Source organism: Podarcis liolepis, assembly GCF_965112155.1.
Source record: "Podarcis liolepis genome assembly, chromosome: 10".
Lineage (NCBI taxonomy): Eukaryota > Metazoa > Chordata > Lepidosauria > Squamata > Lacertidae > Podarcis > Podarcis liolepis.
In genome coordinates, this window is record NC_139562.1 from 72,053,386 (window position 1) to 72,071,463 (window position 18,078).

At 43.5% G+C, this 18,078-nt stretch overlaps 2 protein-coding genes across 5 annotated transcripts in view; one reads left to right on the forward strand and one right to left on the reverse strand.

The window, feature by feature from the left end:
• Positions 1-8: 8 nt before the first annotated feature.
• Positions 9-17,655, reverse strand: FGFR1OP2 (FGFR1 oncogene partner 2). 4 transcript variants are annotated; one of them, XM_083464122.1, is made up of 7 exons: positions 17,508-17,655; positions 14,952-15,088; positions 9,265-9,382; positions 6,181-6,323; positions 4,624-4,737; positions 3,260-4,065; positions 9-3,094 (listed from the first exon to the last, which is right to left on the reverse strand). In XM_083464122.1, exons 2-6 carry the CDS (start codon positions 15,084-15,086, stop codon positions 3,934-3,936), a joined length of 642 nt encoding a protein of 213 aa, XP_083320248.1. In that variant the 5' UTR covers positions 15,087-15,088; positions 17,508-17,655; the 3' UTR covers positions 9-3,094; positions 3,260-3,933. The 4 variants fall into 4 exon arrangements, with proteins under 4 accessions (XP_083320248.1, XP_083320246.1, XP_083320245.1 ...); XM_083464120.1 differs by having other exon boundaries at positions 3,260-4,068; XM_083464119.1 differs by lacking the exon at positions 17,508-17,655 and adding an exon at positions 17,157-17,341.
• Positions 17,564-18,078, forward strand: part of INTS13 (integrator complex subunit 13) — a gene marked incomplete at its 5' end in the record, with an annotated part of 33,399 nt that continues 32,884 nt past the window's right edge. Inside the window, one exon of the mRNA XM_083464028.1 lies at positions 17,564-17,697. Within this exon, the coding sequence (XP_083320154.1) occupies positions 17,564-17,697 (134 nt within the window). The remainder of the gene's footprint in view (positions 17,698-18,078) is intronic.

Genomic DNA, 18,078 nt, shown 5'->3' on the forward strand with positions numbered 1-18,078 from the left:
TTTCATGGTTACTGGTCGTACTTCTTTATTTCTATCCCAACATTTTAGGGCAATTTCTCAAAGGCAGTTTTGCAATAAAAATGTTTACAAAATGGCGTTCAGTTGTTTTAACATCAGATAAAGTGCATATTAAAACATTTAGCAGAATAAAAAGTCTTTAGGGGACCACTAAAGGGGTTGGGGGGGGGGAACCAGAAAGGTGGAGTTATTTTGCATTTATCAACATTTTACTAGACAGTACCAAAGGGGGTTACAGGATATAAAAAACATTAAAATGGTAAAAACAACCCAACCCATGACCCCCCAAACATACAATCCATTACAATATGCAAACTGGGATTTCATATAAATGCTACAAGGTGTGTGCTAGTGAGTAACATGCTAGCAACATCTCATAAAGTGCTATGTAACAATATCAGTGCCATAATTGCATACTGATTGTACCGCACACCCCTTCTTCAATCACACCTACCCACTCAACCCCTCTCATTCTCCTGCCTCTCACCCAGGTGACCTCAGCCCCCTAGTCTATCTTGGTGCAAACTTCATGGTGGTTGGAAATCAAGATGAGTGGCACTCCTGTCCTGTGACTCTTCTGAGGGGTAACCCAAAGGGATTAAGTCCATTTGGCAGCGCCAGTGGTGGTGGCCTAACACTTGTGGCAGGGCTTGTTTTTGTGGGCAGCCACCAAGTTCTGATGGAGTTTTTCCATAGCTGTGTCCATTCAGCAATTGGCCACCTGCCCTTTATACAACCAGTTCCAGGCCACAGCAGGCTTAGTGAGTATCTGGGGTGGTGGTGGGGGTGTTATGGTAAACAGGGCTGTGGTCTCTGCATGCCTTTTCCAGCTGCTTTCTTGACAATGGAATCCTGCAACTGGTGCCACCACTGAAAACAAAGGTCCTTCTCAACCTGATGGGCCTCTTAAAGCAGTGGTTTCCAACCAGTGTGCCGTGGCACCCTGGGGTGCCTTGAACAGTGGTCAGGAGGGCCATGGCAACACTGGCCTCTGTCCCTCTGATGCCCTCTCATCTCTGCCTCCCAAAGGCTTGCACAGCTGTTCGTTGCAGCAGCTCTGGCTATAAGCTCCCCAGACGAATGGTGCCTCTGGAGCTGGCCAGGGGGTGCTGGTTGCTAGGAGCTGAGGCAGCTGTACCAGAACAGACACTTCATGTGGGTATTTGACAAAACTTGAATGGCTGAAACATCTACCTGACCCAAAATACTGGCAAAAATAAGTTTACTGTACAGGATGCATTTCAAGGTCATTACAAGCATCTGCCTTACAAAAATAATGATATAAGGAAAACTCATGCCACATTCCGAGAAAGTTACGCTGATTTGGGCATGCAAAAGAATAATACTCAAGACAACCAGAAATCTGAACTAGACAATCACAATAATTTACAGTTACAAATCATTAGTCAAGCCTCTTTTTCCGTTCAGAATTACTGGTGAGTTTACTACTACTACATCCATTCCACAAGCTTGGAGATGACTGCATTTTAGTATTTTACACTCCAAATATAATGAAAATAAGTTTTTGTTAAACTATTTACATAAATATTTCATAATTTACAGAGAGGATTAAGTAGAGCTTCTAGAAATTCCACTCTTGTCCACCTGGAAGAAAAAAATGTATACAAAAGGTTTGTGCTTAGGCTAATAATTTATTTGACAATTTGTTTGAGAAAGTCGGATTATAAAATTTCTAAGCGCAAATTATAAACAAGTTCCTTTCCATTGCAGTAATAATAAATTATGTTCATTTGTCAATTATTTTAATGTTGCTTTAGTGCCTACCACAATTAACCGCATACACCAGAGCAGACTAAACAGATTGAGATAAAGGACAAAATGTTTTAAATAAAGTTGAAATAGAAGTCACATATTTTGACCAGTTTGTATTTTCAAATGCTATGTTTTTAGCATCAAAACAATTCAGCCCTATGCCTACATATGTCATTGCAAATGTTTAGGATTAAACAGATATTCCAACTGGCTTGTTTGGGCTGATAATGCAGGTGAAGTAGTTTTATTAGATGAGTGTGCACTGTACCATTTGTGAATGCAATCTAAACAAAATATTGTATTATGAATAAAGTGTAGCTACTGCTTTGCTTATAAATTAAGGCCAAGTTAAGTACCGCTTTTCTACATGTTTCTAAATTGTCCAGATTTAGCTCTAGATTTCCTCAAGGATGTATCTCATGCTGCTTCTGAAGCTGTGCTGCCGTAAACTGTTCCATTTTAAAATGTCCTTTGTCTAGTACATGACTACTTGAATAGCATACCTCTCATATACAGGAACATTCTGCAAAGTACTTAAGAAATAACTGCAGCCCATCATGCTGCTTGAAGAATGGGATTTCTTATCAAATATCTAATATTTGTTTCTGGTTGACAAATGGTCAAAGTTGAGTATATCAGAGCAAATTAATCTTATTGTTCCACACTGTTATTTTTTGGCATCTCTCATCTGTCAGAAGACTGACACACAGAAATAATGTTCCAGGTGCTTCAAAAAAATATTACTGAAACTTCAACTTATTTTAGTAGACGAGCAGCTTCTATATTTAGGCTTGGATCCCAAAGTGTGTCATGCACAACTGGAAACCCCAGGGGAACGGGAACCCATTCTCTGGCCACCCTCGGCTGCAGCCCTGCACACACCATTCTGGAAACTCTTCAGAAGTGACTTCCCAGAGGGTATAGGGAGCTGCAGTGGGAAACCCAGAGTGCACACACATTAACACCACAGACAGCTCCTGAATCCAAGCCTCTGTGTTTAATTTATAGTGGAAGAAAATGAAGTGCTTCACACTAAATAGCTGAGCAAAATTATTATTGATCTAGAAAAATATTCTGAAAAATTATGTGCTTTCTAGATTTCTTTAAAAAATGAATATAGTGTAGAGACCACAAGATAGTGGATTTAGAATCTCAAGTTCATTAGATTATTTCCTTGTCTACAGGTGTGGGGCTTGCTAGGTTTGATTTATTTACAGCTGAAAAGCAAGCCTTGTATTTTTAAACCCATTATTTGGTGAAGTGAAATAGAACTATTTCCCTGGACTCCCAACATTTCTTTCCACTGTAAGGAGCCACTACCAATTATTTGAAAGGCAATTAATGTTAGACGTGCACTGGATGTGCAACAATACTGTAACTATTAGCTGCAGATTGATCTTAGACCTCAGACTTCATTCTACTTAGATTACCAATGTGTGTCATGCACAACTGGAAACCCCAGGGGAACGGGAACCCATTAACAGGTATTAACAATTGTTGCAATCTTTTCTACAAGAAAAACCCAACTTTCTCCCTTCCTCACTACAGAGATTACAATATTTTACAAAAGAATTGTACCTAAAAAAAAAGACAATGCATTAATTTATTTGGTACCTTGTTTTTTATTTTTCTTAAATACAACCCATTTGTAAAATGTCACATGACCTGAAGCAGATAGAGACTAAAGGTGTAAGACAATCAGTACTGTTCAAAACAACTGATTTTCTTCAAGTTCAGTCCATGAATGGAATAAGTATGTGGGTAGATGATGTGAATGTGCCCAAGAGAGCAGGAACTTCTGTTTTTATGTATATTTCTAAGCACCCTATAGGAGTAGTTTGAACCTTCTAAATACATGTGTGTAGTTTTGCAGCTGTTCCGGGTGGTGCTGTTTTCAAAACTTTAACTGATGTTAGCCAGTTTCCTTCAGAAATTATATTTCCGGTAATCAATATTGGGCAATAATGACAATTTTAAATAAATCTGAATGTACTGTACATGGTATAAAAAGTATCAAATTGTCATCTACTTCAGAATGCATTAACCTGTCAAGGCTGCATTGGGAAACAGCCGCTTGACAAGTGAACCCTGATACTTTATGATCTTATGTGCAGTTGGCCATACAAAATTTCCATAGGATCTTCAACTCTTCCTCAGGCTCAAGTCGCTGTTCGTTACTAATGCTGACAGAGATGTACTTTCTGATGCATCATCTTTGAGATTCAGGAATGATTCTCTAGTTATTTGCAGGATCTCTCTCAGTCCTTTGTTTTCCTGCTGTAAGCAAGGACACAATGCTTTTAAATGTAGCACAGTAAAGCATGAAATAATATTTGAACAGAGAAGACATTATGGAGGGAATATATTAAATTATTTCAAGCACTTAAAAGGAAAAAAATTGGGAAACACAGGTAAAGTCCAATTCCTATGTTGTCTTGAGCTCTACTCCAGAACATGCTTTAAGGAAATAGGTTTCCCATGAGGTTACACAATAAATTCTTTCCCAGAATATGCTACTGGAAACAATCATAAGACTAAAAATAAGCTTACAGCAGCAGCAGCAGAAGCCATTACTTGGGCCACTGCAATGAAAGCCAGCCCCTAAAATCAAGATGCCAAATGATGTTTTTTACACAATAAAGTAGGTCTGTTTACCACATAAGGTATGACTACCAAATGTAATTAAAAATGCATTTTAAGGTAAATTGTGTGACCAATTTCATTCAGAAAATAATTCCGAAAATGAATTCTTCTGTCATTTACTAATGATCTGAATTCATCAGTTTAGAAGTATCACTTATTTTTTGAATTTCCATAGAATTGAATATTTACCTCAAGCTGAAAAATGCGTTCCTGTTCTTTGCAACCCTGCTGTTCATCAATTTCAATGGCCTTTCGCATGACTGCTGCCATTTCTGTGATTTGGTCCACATGTTCTTGTAGCTCCTAAACCAAAAGAATAAAAGTAAAAACCACTAGTAACATTTCAAATTTAAAATGCCAACTGAATTGTAAATAATAAAAGTTTATGAAAAGCATAAGATTTTGTATGGGCCTATGGCCGTAATAAATAAATATTCTGTATATTCTGCATAAGATTTTTTTATTTCAATATTTTTTTATAAGTCTTTTCAACACAATAAACCACAGGTAGTCTTCCCATTTTTCATATCCAGCAGGGTTTTTTTAGAGCAGTGGTTCCCAACCGGTTTTTTGGCCATGCCCCACCTAAGCATCTCTAAAATCCTGATGCCCTCCCATGACATATAATTCTTATTATTCAAAAAGTGAACTCCTATTCATTGTTCTGTATGGGACAATGACAATAAAGATATTGTATATCGTGGAGGAAGCCTAAAAGGCTGTTAACTTGGTCTAACTCATTCTCGAATTGCCCCCCCCCCCGGTGGGGCATGTGTTGGGAACCACAGTTTTAGAACCACCTTCAGGAGAACACACATTATGAACAACTGCCTTCTCCATGATGGTACACTATACTTCTATGTGCAAGGGTCTTAGGGGCATCAATGACATTGTGTTCAAACAGGAGTTGCACTCCATTTTTTGAGCAATTAAAGCACCTCATCTCACTTTGCAATGAACATGTAGCACATCATTTCAGGAGGAACATTAAATAAGTCATTCAAAAGGTGATTGGAAACTGAGGAAACAAATCTGTTAAATTAGCTTCAGTAAGCAAGTGCGTAGGCTAACAGCACTCTATTGGGCTATCAGCCCTGAGAAAAACAACCCAGTTCTTTGGGCAGAGAGGAAGTTATATATTTAGAACACAAACACTTAATATATATTTGCTGTTTATGTTTTGTTTTACAGGCTGAAATGTACTAATTTTAAAAAAGGATTTTGAATTAGGTTTTACTATTATATTAACAAAGACTACTGGATTTGTTTGCCAACTGTTTTCAGAAGCCTTTTTCTATCTAATACACTGGCCTTTAGACAAACTGAAAAGTTTCCATTTAGCTCTTTGGAGAGTTAGCATTCTATTGACTACTTCAGGTTATTCAGTAGTCTTCAATATGTCTTCAGTATGCCACCAAACCTATTCATGGTATGCAGTTAAACTTGTTTAGATGTGTACAGGTCTGGAATCCTGGCTAGCTGAAATCAGGGGTTACAAGCAAAAGTAGTTGATGGGAAAAGAATTAAGTACTCCTCCTGCTATCACCTACTACTTTGCAAATCTTTTTTACCCAATGCCAATGTGCAGTAGAAGAGGGTGAAGATCTGGAAATGAGTCTTGGCCATGCAGCTCTAGTCTTAGAGTAAAAAAGTAAAGTCTGAAGTTAAAACTACTGAAGGTGCATAACTTAGAAGGTAAAACATTAGTACTGCAAAAGGCTTAGAGAATTTTAAAAGGCATACTACCTTAGAGTGCTGCTCCTTTAACTTCATTATTATACCTGGATCATCCTTTTTACTGGCCATGAGCAGCCTAAACATCTGCTCTCTGTATTTGCTCATTATTAGCTCCAAGGCAGATTGGTGTTCTTCAAGAGAAGTACGTAATTCTGTCGAAATAAGTTGAACACATTTCACTTGTGCACAGGAAACTCTATCTAAACATAGCAGGTGCTTCTGCTTGTTGTATCCAACTGAATTACAGTGGTGCCCCGCAAGACGAATGCCTCGCAAGACGGAAAACTCGCTAGACGAAAGAGTTTTCCGTTTTGGAGGTGCTTCGCAAAACGAATTTCCTATGGGCTTGCTTCGCAAGACGACAATGTCTTGCGAGTTCCTGCTGGTTTTTTTCCCTTTGCCCCCCCCTTTTTCTAAGCTGCTAAGCCGCTTATCAGCTGATCCGATCAGCAGATAAGCCGCTAAAAGCCGCTAATTGCGCTAATCCGCTAATCCTTCAATGAGCTTGCTTCGCAAGACGAGAAAACTGCTAGACGAAGAGAATCACAGAACAGATTCTTTTCGTCTTGCGAGGCACCACTGTATACTCAGAGTAGCCCCATGGAAATGAATTGCCCAACGTTAGTAATGTCCATTGCTCTGAGCAGGCTAATGTTGTATAAAACAATCCACTATATTGCTCAGACTGGTTACACTACTTGAGAACTACCCATTTCATTATAGTTGCCATAGTATTAATTAATGGGGGGGGGGGTGGATATATGAAACTAACCCAAATTTCTGATACTATGAATTGATAGTGTCTAGGACTACAACAAACAGATAAGCAAACGTGTGTTGGTACACCATTAATATAAGTGGCAACTTGTTTAATCAAACCAAACAACTACCTACAGGCAACTCTTACATGGGGGTTACCGTATTTTTCGCACCATAGGGCGCACCTGACCATAGGGCGCACCCAGTTTTTAGGGGGGGGAAATCAAGGAAAAAAATATTTCCCCCCCCCAGCCCCAAAGAGCAGCGTACAGGCTGCACACAACCTCTCCCTGCCAGAGGGGTTGTGCGCAGCTATGGAAGAAGGCAAGGCAGCGAGCGGGATGGATCCCGTTCGCTGTTTTGGCTTCCCCTTTAGCCCCGTGCAGCCTCTCCTTGCCGGGGGAGGCTGCGTGGGGCTAAAGAAGCCATAGCCCCGTGCAGCCTCTCCTTGCGGAGGGGTTGCGCGCAGCTGTGGAAGAAGGCAAGGCAGCGAGCGGGATGGATCCCGCTCGCTGTTGTGGCTTCCCCTTTAGCCCCGTGCAGCCTCTCCTTGCCGGGGGAGGCTGCGTGGGGCTAAAGAAGCCATAGCCCCGTGCAGCCTCTCCTTGCGGAGGGGTTGCGCGCAGCTATGGAAGCAGGCAAGGCAACGAGCGGGATGGATCCCGCTCGCTGTTGTGGCTTCCCCTTTAGCCCCGTGCAGCCTCTCCTTGCCGGATGGGTTGCGCGCGGCTATGGCACAAGCCTGCATTCGCTCTATAGGACGCACACACATTTCCCCTCAATTTTTGGAGAGGAAAAACTGTGTCCAATAGAGCGAAAAATACGGTATGTTCCAGGGCTAGAGTGTAAAGTCAAAATTGCATATAGTGAAAGCCAGGCATGCCCAAAGTCTGTTTTGGGGGTCTAATCTGGCCCGGTGGTCAGTTTAATCTGGCCCCTGTGGCAGTTTATTTCCTGGGGTTCCTGGGGCTCAATTTCAATCCTAAAAAAAAGGTTAACAACTTTGGTTGGTCCTTTGGTTGGCCCTCATGACCCTTCACTTCATCAAATCTGGCCCTCTTTGAAAAATGTTTGGACACCACTGGTGAAAGCACATTGGGTTCAACGGTGGGTTATTTTTCCCCAGACGTCGGCCTCCTGTCCCTTTCTCCATCCCCCAAGCGCGTAAAGCTGAATGTGCACAGGTTAAATGCATGCAAGTTGCAAGTTACCTGTAGAAGATTTGCTAATTACCCCCCCTTTTAAATTTTCTGTATTCAGATAATTTCTTTAGCAACAGTAGACCACATGTTCAATCATTCCATCACTATTACCCCTAGTTCCTAAAACCCAGATGTGGAAGCAGTTTCTATTCAATCTGATAAGAGTTACACCAATACTGTCACACAGAAAAAAATAAAGTATTTTTAAGTAGGCTTTCAAAGTGTTAATTACTTTTTTAATCCAATTTTATTTGTATAATTTGTACAGTACATACAAAAAGGTCACCAGGACAAAAAACTACACCCTGAAAAAAATACACAAAAACACAACACACAAAATCATCAAGAAACAAAACTACTCAAAGGGCACCAACAACTGGTAACAGTGGGACATAAAAAAGAAAGATTTCTTTAAAGGCACTAGAGAGGTGACTATCAATGTTTTAAATTACCTTGTATTTAACCATTGAAATGTTCAACTGAATGTATTTTTCTTCACCACTTGCATACATAACCCAAATATCTAGTTGTTAGCATTAATACATTATAAGCATATGTCCACGAACTTTTTACCCATCCAATCTGTATTGTGTCTGACCCCATCAGATGGAAGGGTTACAAATAAATCATCATCATCATCTGCTTTTATCTTGGGTAGTGAGCATTTTTACTACTAGTCTCTAGCTATCCACGCATCTGCAGAATCTTGACACATTTCCTTAGAGCTTTCAGTCCAATCAGGCTCCCAAAGCAACACCCACCTATTGCTTCAGACCTTTTAATGGCTTAACAGTGTATATGCACCTCAGATGTAGTAGTAGTAACAGCGGTAGTAAACAAATGATTATTCAATGAAATGTTTTAAAGTTAATGAACAATTCTTGGGATTCAGTTACTGGAACGTACATTATAAACTAAGTACCGTATTTTTCGCTCTATAACACGCACCCAACCATAACACGCACGTAGTTTTTAGAGGAGGAAAATCTGTAGGCATGCCACCCGTAGGCATTTCCTACATAACACGCACAGACATTTCCCCTTACTTTCTAGGAGGAAAAAAGTGAGTGTTATGGTGCAAAAAATATGGTAAATGGTGCAGAATCTCCTTCTAGAGTGAATGCTTACTCACCTTTATTTTCTTGCTGTAGTTCCCTGATCTGCCTGTTTTCCTGCTGGATTCCCAGTACCAGTGAAGAGCGGGGCCTATGTCTTGCTACTTCATTAAGTTCTTGAATTTCTTCTTGGTACTGAAAGTAGGCAAATTTTTCATAATTGGCATGCTGTACTGCATAATATTGTGGTATTTCCATAATTGTACTCAGGGTTGTACTCTGAAGTATCCTTTCACCAAACGCTCCCCCTTATCTTATGGGGGAAAGGGTTGTTAATGTTGGCTATTTGCAGTATAGTGGCACTGCAGAGAGCTTGCTCGGGAGACCATGCATTAAAAAGGGACTCAAAAATAACTTAAACAAGGTTTTAATAACAAAAACAAAAACTCCTTATACACTAAATACATCAACAACAAACCAGACCCAACCACCAACCCATCCCCCAGGGTAATGGGAGAGCTAGGTGCTGCTCCTCACATACTACACCCAATTGCTGACACAGCTTAATCAATACAACTCAGCAGCACCTGCTGTGTTTCACAGCTGTAAAGCTGGGTCTCGTTATTTTGCTCTGGCGCTTGCTCTGGCCCCTTAAAGACATACACATCAGGTGGAACAATGAAGAACCTTTACATTTAAAGAAACCATTCAGCATTTCCCCTGCGGTTCATCATTGTGGAACAAAAACATAAAGCATATTTTGTACATGTCTTTCATGTGTAACCTTTGGAAGTGCTTTAGTAAATATGTCTGCAATTTGATTGTCACCTGGAACATATTGAAATACAATCATTTCATCAGCAATTAGTTTCTTTACAAACTGTAAATGCAATCTTAAGACTCTAGTGCGCTGCGTATTGGTTTCTGAACATAGGATAGCGAGTCCACTCTGGGAATCAAGGTAAACTTTTACTGGTAGGGTTACTTGCATCTGCAGGTCTGCAAATACTTGCAGATACCATTCTACATCACGAGTGGCCTGAATGCATGCACATAATTCACTCTCGGTTGTGGAGAGACAAATAATGGTTTGTGTCTGGGACTTCCATTCAAATGGACAACCGTTATAACAAAACACCATGCCAGGCACACCCCTGCAATTATTTTGTTCTACTGCATGAGATGCATCACAGAAAATTTCAAAACCTTTGTCAATACTTGTTGTAAACTGCAACCTATAATGTTTGGTATGTTTAAGGTATATTACCACTCTCTTAAGAGCAGAGAAACATTGTGTAGTGGGCTTTTCCACAAATTTTGCAAGAAAGTGAAAAGCATAAGTTATATCTGGTCTTGAGATTCTTTGAATGAAATTTAGCTTGCCTATAGCAGAACGATACAAAGTTTTGTTAGTAAATGGCTTATCTTCACCTGTAAAGGTGAAACCACACACCATGGGCGTTTCCTTCCCATTTGCATTTTCTAAACGTAGCATTTCAACCAGATCATCAATTTTTGCAGTTTGATGAACCAGAAAAGATCCATTTTTGCCTTTCTCAATTTGCATGGATAAGTATTTTTTAGCTATGCCTAATTCCACCACATCAAATTTCTTCTGTAACTGTGATACTACCTGTTCATATTCCTGTTTAGTTTTTGTAGAAATTAACACGTCATCTACATACACACATATTTTTGTTACAGAGTTTGCCCTTTCCTTTATGAACACACAATTGTCTGCCTTTCCTTGTGAAAAACCAATATCCAGCAATTCTTTTGTTAAAGTTTGGTGCCAATTCCTTCCACTTTGGTGCAGACCATAAAGGGATTTATTTAATTTGCATACCAAACCTTCAGCGGCGTCTATGCCTTCAGGAACACGCATAAAAAATTGTTCTTTTAAATCTGCAAACAAATATGCAGTTTTTATACCTAAGTGATAAGCAGAATGTCCACGTTGTGATGCATCTTTTAACAAAAGCTTAACTGTTTCATATTTTACACTTGGTGAATAACACAAATCATAATCTTCGCCTGGAATTTGTTGAAAACTCCTAGCAACTAATCTAGCCTTGTACCTTACAACTTCATTTTTGTCATTCACTTTAACTCTATAAACCCAATTAGAATCAATAAGTCTCATATCTGGGGTTTGTGGTACAAGAGACCAAGTGTTATGCTCTTTTAAAGAAGCTATCTCGGAGTTCATAGCTTTATACCAGCTTGGTGCTTAGGTAAATTCTGAACATCATTGTAGCTTTTTGGCTCAAAAACCACCTTATTGGCATACACAGTATTAAAATGTTCATCTGCAAAACGTGGTTAAATCAGTGTCTGCAGCTGTATGCTGCCTACACTCTGTTTGGTCAGCTTCACAGCAAAACTTGCGCCACTTGTTCTCCACTCTTTGTCCAGCCTGCTTTATAGTCTGGAGCCTCTCAGAGTATCAAGGAGCTGCTTGAGCTCCAAAACACTGGAGAGGACACTCAGGAATGATTGTGTCAATCACCCATTCTTCTTGCCATTCCATAGCACAGTGTTTCTCAAACTTGGGTCATCCCTGACCACTGATCCTGCTAGCTAGGGATGATGGAATTTGTAATAAAACAACAGCTGGAGACTCAAGTTTGAGAAACACTGCCATAGCAAGACCAGGGCTTCAACAAGATCACCTTTCTCTACTAGAAAAATCCCCCAGAGCATTCAGACATGCATCAGGTTCCATCAGTCTCTGAGGGATGGCCATCAGAATGGGCCCACCACCCTTATGTTACAGTACATGTATGAACTGTTATTTTCAGCTGGCTGGCATACTTACCTATGGGTGCGGCAGGGGTGATGGATGGAAATGAAACACATACAAAAATGCCTGTGACTATTAGATTATAACTTAAATATATGCAAAATAAGCACAGTATATATGTTTCTCTCAGCAAAAATACCTTCCACAGAGCTCACTTGGTTCTTTCATGAATGTGGTTTAGGTAGCAGGTTGCAATGTTAGAAAGGTCTTTGCAGATAACAGCTTATTGATTGTTTCTATGCCCATGTTGTGCTGTAGATTGTTATTCTCTTTTTATACTGCTGTTTTAATTCTAGGTTTAATACTATTAAGCCATTTATGAGCCTTCATGGATGGAAAGGCAAGGCATAAATATAGTTTAATTTTAAAAAATTAAATAAAGGACAAGAATACTAATGGAAAACAACAGTAGAGTGTTCAGATGCAAGTCCCAGCAGGTAAAAGAGTCTATTGAAGCTTTAAAAAAGAGTGGCTAGGGAAACCCAGCCAGATGGGTGGGGTATAAATAAATTACAGTGATACCTTGGGTTAAGTACTTCATTCGTTCCGGAGGTCCGTACTTAACCTGAAACTGTTCTTAACCTGAAGCACCACTTTAGCTAATGGGGCCTGCTGCTGTGCCGCCAGAGCACAATTTCTGTTCTCATCCTGAAGCAAAGTTCTTAACCTGAAGCACTATTTCTGGGTTAGCGGAGTCTTTAACCTGAAGCGTAAGTAACCTGAAGCGTATGTAACCCGAGGTACCACTGTTTAATTATAATTATTAAAATATGTTTTAGAGAGATTTTTTTGCAGAAAAATGAGTTTAAAAGTCCGAGTGCCTGCCAAAAATTTAATACAGTGGTGCCTCGCAAGACGAAATTAATTCGTTCCGCAAGTTTTTTCTTCTTGCGAGTTTTTCGTCTTGCGAAGCACGGTTTCCCATAGGAATGCATTGAAAATCAATTAATGCGTTCCTAGGGAAACCGCTTGCCAGGCTGGCGGTGCGGAGAAGGGCTTTTCTCCGCACCGCAAGCCTTCAGGACAGGTACGGGAACAGAGGGGAAGGCGCGCAGCGCTTTCCCTCTGTTCCCGGGGCTTGCGTGGGAGGAGGGTTTTTCCTCCCCACCGCCAACATTCAGAACAGCATTCTGTTCCTTCCTTCCTTCCGATGCCGCGCGACGGGAGGAGGCGTTCCCCCGCCGCCCGGCATCGGAGCTTCGTTCCGATGTCCGGCGGCGGGAGGAGACGTTCCCCCCCCCGCCGCCCGGCATCGGAGCTTGGTTCCGATGCCGCGCGCCGGGAGGAGGCGTTCCCCCCCCGCCGCCCGGCATCGGAGCTTGGTTCCGATGCTGCGCGGCGGGAGGAGGCGTTCCCCCCCCGCCGCCCGGCACCGGAGCTTGGTTCCGATGCCGCGCGGCGGGAGGAGGCGTTCCCCCCCCGCCGCCCGGCATCGGAGCTTCGTTCCGATGTCCGGCGGCGGGAGGAGGCGTTCCCCCCCGCCGCCCGGCATCGGAGCTTCGTTCCGATGCCGCGCGGCGGGAGGAGGCGTTCCCCCCCCCGCCGCCCGTCATTGGAGCTTTGTTCCGATGTCCGGCGGCGGGAGGAGACGTTCCCCCCCCCGCCGCCCGGCATCGGAGCTTCGTTCCGATGCCGCGCGCCGGGAGGAGGCGTCCCCCCCCCGCTGCCCGGCATCGGAGCTTCGTTCCGATGCCGCCCGGCATCGGAGGCGTTCCCCCCCGCCGCCCGGCATCGGATCGGAGCTTGGTTCCGATGCCGCGCGGCGGGAGGAGGCGTTCCCCCCCCCGCCGCCCGGCATCGGAGCTTGGTTCCGATGCTGCGCGGCGGGAGGAGGCGTTCCCCCCCCCGCCGCCCGGCATCGGAGCCTGGTTCCGATGCCGCGCAGCGGGAGGAGGCGTTTCCCCCCCCGGCATCGGAGCTTCCTTCCGAAGCCGGCGGCGGGAGGAGGTCCGAGGACAGTGGGGAAGACGCGCTGCGCTTCCCCGCTGTCCTGGAGATTTCCCTATGGGCTGTCGTCTTGCGAAGCAAGCCCATAGGGAAATTCGTTTTGCGAAGCGCCTCCAAAACGGAAAACCCTTTCGTCTAGTGGGTTTTCCGTCTTGCGAGGCGTTCGTCTTGCGGGGTACCACTGTATATTTACATATGATTGATACAAGGAAAATCTGATCAAAGTTGAACAACATAATGCAAAAGAATCTCTAGGCTTCAAGTGTGGATACATAAGATTTTGCAAGACTATACAACACTTTGCAAGACTATACAACACTACATTACTTAAACTGGTCTCAAATTTACCGTATTTTTTGCCCCATAGGACGCACCTAGGTTTTTTTTGGGGGGGGGGAAAGAAAAAAAATTATTTCCCCCCCAGGTGCGGGGCTGGGGAAGCCCGAGCTTCCCCCGACCCCAGAACAGGCTGCTATCCGCAAGCCGTAGGAGAGCCGCGTGAAGTCGCGCGGCTCTCCCACGGCTAGCGGAGCGCTGCGCGAAGCCTGAAGCTTGGGGCGTGCTGAGGTCAGTGCGCCCCAAGCTTCTGGGTGCAGGCAAGCTCTCCGCTAGCCGTGGGAGAGCTGCGTCTCCCACGGCTAGCGGATAGCTTCCTGAAGCCTGGAGAGCGAGAGGTGTCGGTGTGCACTGACCCCCCTCGCTCTCCAGGCTTCAGCGAAAGCCTGCATTCGCCCCATAGGATGCACACACATTTCCCCTTCATTTTTGGAGGGGAAAAAGTGCGTCCTATAGGGTGAAAAATATGGTATATGCAAAAAGCTGAAGGTCCTCTCTCTCTCTCGCGCACACACACACACACAAAACACAGATTACATCAACTAATTCAAACGCCTTATTAAACATTTAACTGGCTGTGTAATTCATTTTGCTCCCTAGGCCACTGCAAATAATCTTAAATGGTCACATTTAAACAGTCTATTTCCAAATAGGAACAATTAACAAGCGACCACACACCTGCTTCATTGCTTCCACTCGTTTGTTGAGTGCCGTAGTTTGTTCAATCAGAGCTTCCGCTGCATTATCATGTTCTCTCAGTCGCTCCACTAGTGCTTTTGCATCAGCTAGGGCCTTCTCAATTGTGCAACTCATTTCTAAAATAAAGAATTGGACAAAGTGTTTGTTGCGTAATGTAAACACAATGTCATTACTTGCAAGATGTGTGGCATGTGTGTTCCCATATTCTGAAACATTCAAATATAATTATCCTTTTACTCCCCAGCCAGAGGAAGCATTTTAATATGTACTCTAGTGTTAGCAACTGGGATAGAAAAGCTATTTGCCACATGGCTCCTGGAACCTGGGTTATGGGCGCAAAAACAGAATGACTAGTCATATTTTTTCCAATGCAACAGCACTTTCTATTTATTTTTTCATAATTTAGTTGGTTCTTTTTGCAGTTTGTGGTATTTGGAAAGTTGTAACTAGCCATAGCAAAACAGGTCATACAGACAGCACAGTAGGACTTAAGTTTAGGCATGTATAGGACAGAGTGGCTGGGGAAACCCAGCCAGTTGGGCAGCATATAAATAGTAAATTTTTTATTAGTATTATTATAGTAACACCCAGTGAACTTCTTGGCTGAGTGGGGATTTGAATCTGGGTCTCCCAGGTCCTAGACCTACAAATACTCTAACCACTACACTAAGCTGACTCTCACAAGAGTAAACCTTTTTTCTTTCAGTTTGCAAAGTCACAGCTTCTGTGATAGGTGGAACTGCCACTGAGGGACTTTGTCCATTCATGCCCACATAACATTATTTTCAAAGTTCTAATGTTTTTATTTCTATAAAGGAAAGCACTTCCCTGTAAATGGTACAGTAGCACTCTTGCAATTCTTAAAAAAAGTAGGGGGATACTCCACCATTTAAAGATCACTGGTTTATTTGAAAGTTTGCCCCCACCCCAGATTACCATTGTATCTATGGTGTATCAACCACATGAATGTGCAGTGGCAGACTGGCCAGGGTGTCAGCTTGCCTGATGCCAAGTGCCCCCCCCTAAAGCATAAGACAATCGGTCAAAAATGTTAATGATGATGAAGGAAATTCCCCTTCAGCTCGGCGCCTTGTGCTGGGAAACCACCTACATCACCCTAAATCTGGTGCCGTTTCACACATTTCTCAAAACTTATATCCTGCTCGTCTACTAACAGTACCCATAATGACACACAATATAATCATAAAATGATGCTGTATAATGAATAAAATATACAGATACAAATACCAACCAATTTCTAAAAGCATTAATATAAACGCTTAAAAACAAAAACTTTACAGCAATGAGAGCAAAAGAATTTGCACACTAGAATGTGAAGGATTAAAACTAGGTGTTACATTTTGAATTTAACTTTGCCAGTGTAAAGTGTCCTGTTATGTAAATCACATTACCAAAAGATGTGTCAGAGGAAGTGTACAATCAAAGACAGGATAATCATGTTGACTTCTTATTTTTACGGTGGCTTGAAATACTACCTAGGCAGGCATGGATTGTGACTGTCAGTGAATTTCTAAAGTGTTTTTCCAGTGTTAGCATTTATGATATGGGGATGGGGGTGGTTTACAATGTTAGTGAAACCTTAGAGCAGAGATGGGGAAAGCAATTTAAATCGGCTATTAAATGTTTTGATTTGTTGTTTTTTAATTTGCTGTGTTAGTTTATACTTTTTCTTATTATAATAGTATTTATTTTAAATGGTACTTTGTGTTTCTTTCTACTTTATTAGGTGCCCTGGAAACCTTAAACTGTGTCAAAGTTGTGGGATATAAATCATGTGAAGTAAGTAAGTACATTACAGTCAGCCCTGCAGCTATCAGTGCCAGGACTGTGATGGGTACAAAACAGAAGTTCCTTATCTTTTAATGCATGTTTTGTTGTGTGTGTGTGTGTGTGTGTGTGTGTGGTTGTTTTTTTTTTTTTTACATTTAAGCACACACTCAACAACAAAAACACACATGCCAATAATCCACATCCTCCAACAGTTCTCTAGCAGGAGCAGATGCAAGCAGGCACCTGCCCCAGGACCTGAACCAAGGGCTTCAAGTTACTGTCCCAAAGTTCACCTCCTTCCTTGGAGGAGCTGGATGACAGCAGAAAGGACTCCCACCAGAGGGGGTGGACTCTCCTTCCCTGGAGGTTTTTAAGCAGAGGCTGGGTGGCCACCTGCCATGGCTGCTTTAGCTGAGTTTCCCGCATGGCTGGGGGTTGGACTAGATGACCCTCGGGGGTCCCTTCCAACTCTGGGATGCTATCCTGTGGCGACAGCTGTCTGCCTCGTCAGCCCGCACAGGAGGAGCTCCTCCGCTGCCCTATTTCTCCCTGTTCTGCGGTCCCGGCTTCTCCACCTCAGAGCCTTCTGCCCCTCGCAAAAGAGCCGTTGAAGTTGGAGGCTCCGCCACGACGGCCTCGAAGGGGCGAGAGAAGCGCGGAACCTGCGCGCCTCCCCCCCGCGAGCCAATCACGAGGCGGCAGGGTCGCCGCCGTCCCCTCCCCCACCCCGGAACCCCCCCCCACCGATGGTTCCACCTCATTCCTCGCCGGCGGCGCCCGGAGCTGGGGCGGGGGGGGGGATGTGGCGAGGCCCCCGCAGCCCGCCTTCGCCGCTCGTCCGCCGCGGCGCTTCCTCAGACGGCGTCGGCGGGAGGGAGCGGAGGACGCGGAGGCGGCGCAGACCCGCCGACAGGCCCCATGAGGGGGCCGTGAGGTAGGTGGGGAAGAGCCAGCCCGTCGCCGGCGGAAGGATGGACCCGAGTGTCACTCAAAAGCGGCTCTCGCGAGACCTCGCGGCTCCCGTCGCCGAAGGCCACTCGCTCTTTGGGCGAGAAGAGCGGCGAGCTCACCCGGCATCACCTCCGCTCTCCCGGGGGCGGGGCGCCAATGCAGTATCGCGGGACTTCCCTGAAGGGGAGAGGAGGAAATGCCTCTCAATTTCTCCAGCTAATAGAAGGCTGCGCCGAGATATCGCGAGAATCTCCCTCAAGGGAGAGGCAGACATTATAGATGTGCGCATGTAGACGTGTACCGAGGAGCTCGCTTCTGGGTTGACTTCGAACTACTTTTTGTCAGAAGTGACAGGCAGGGGCGC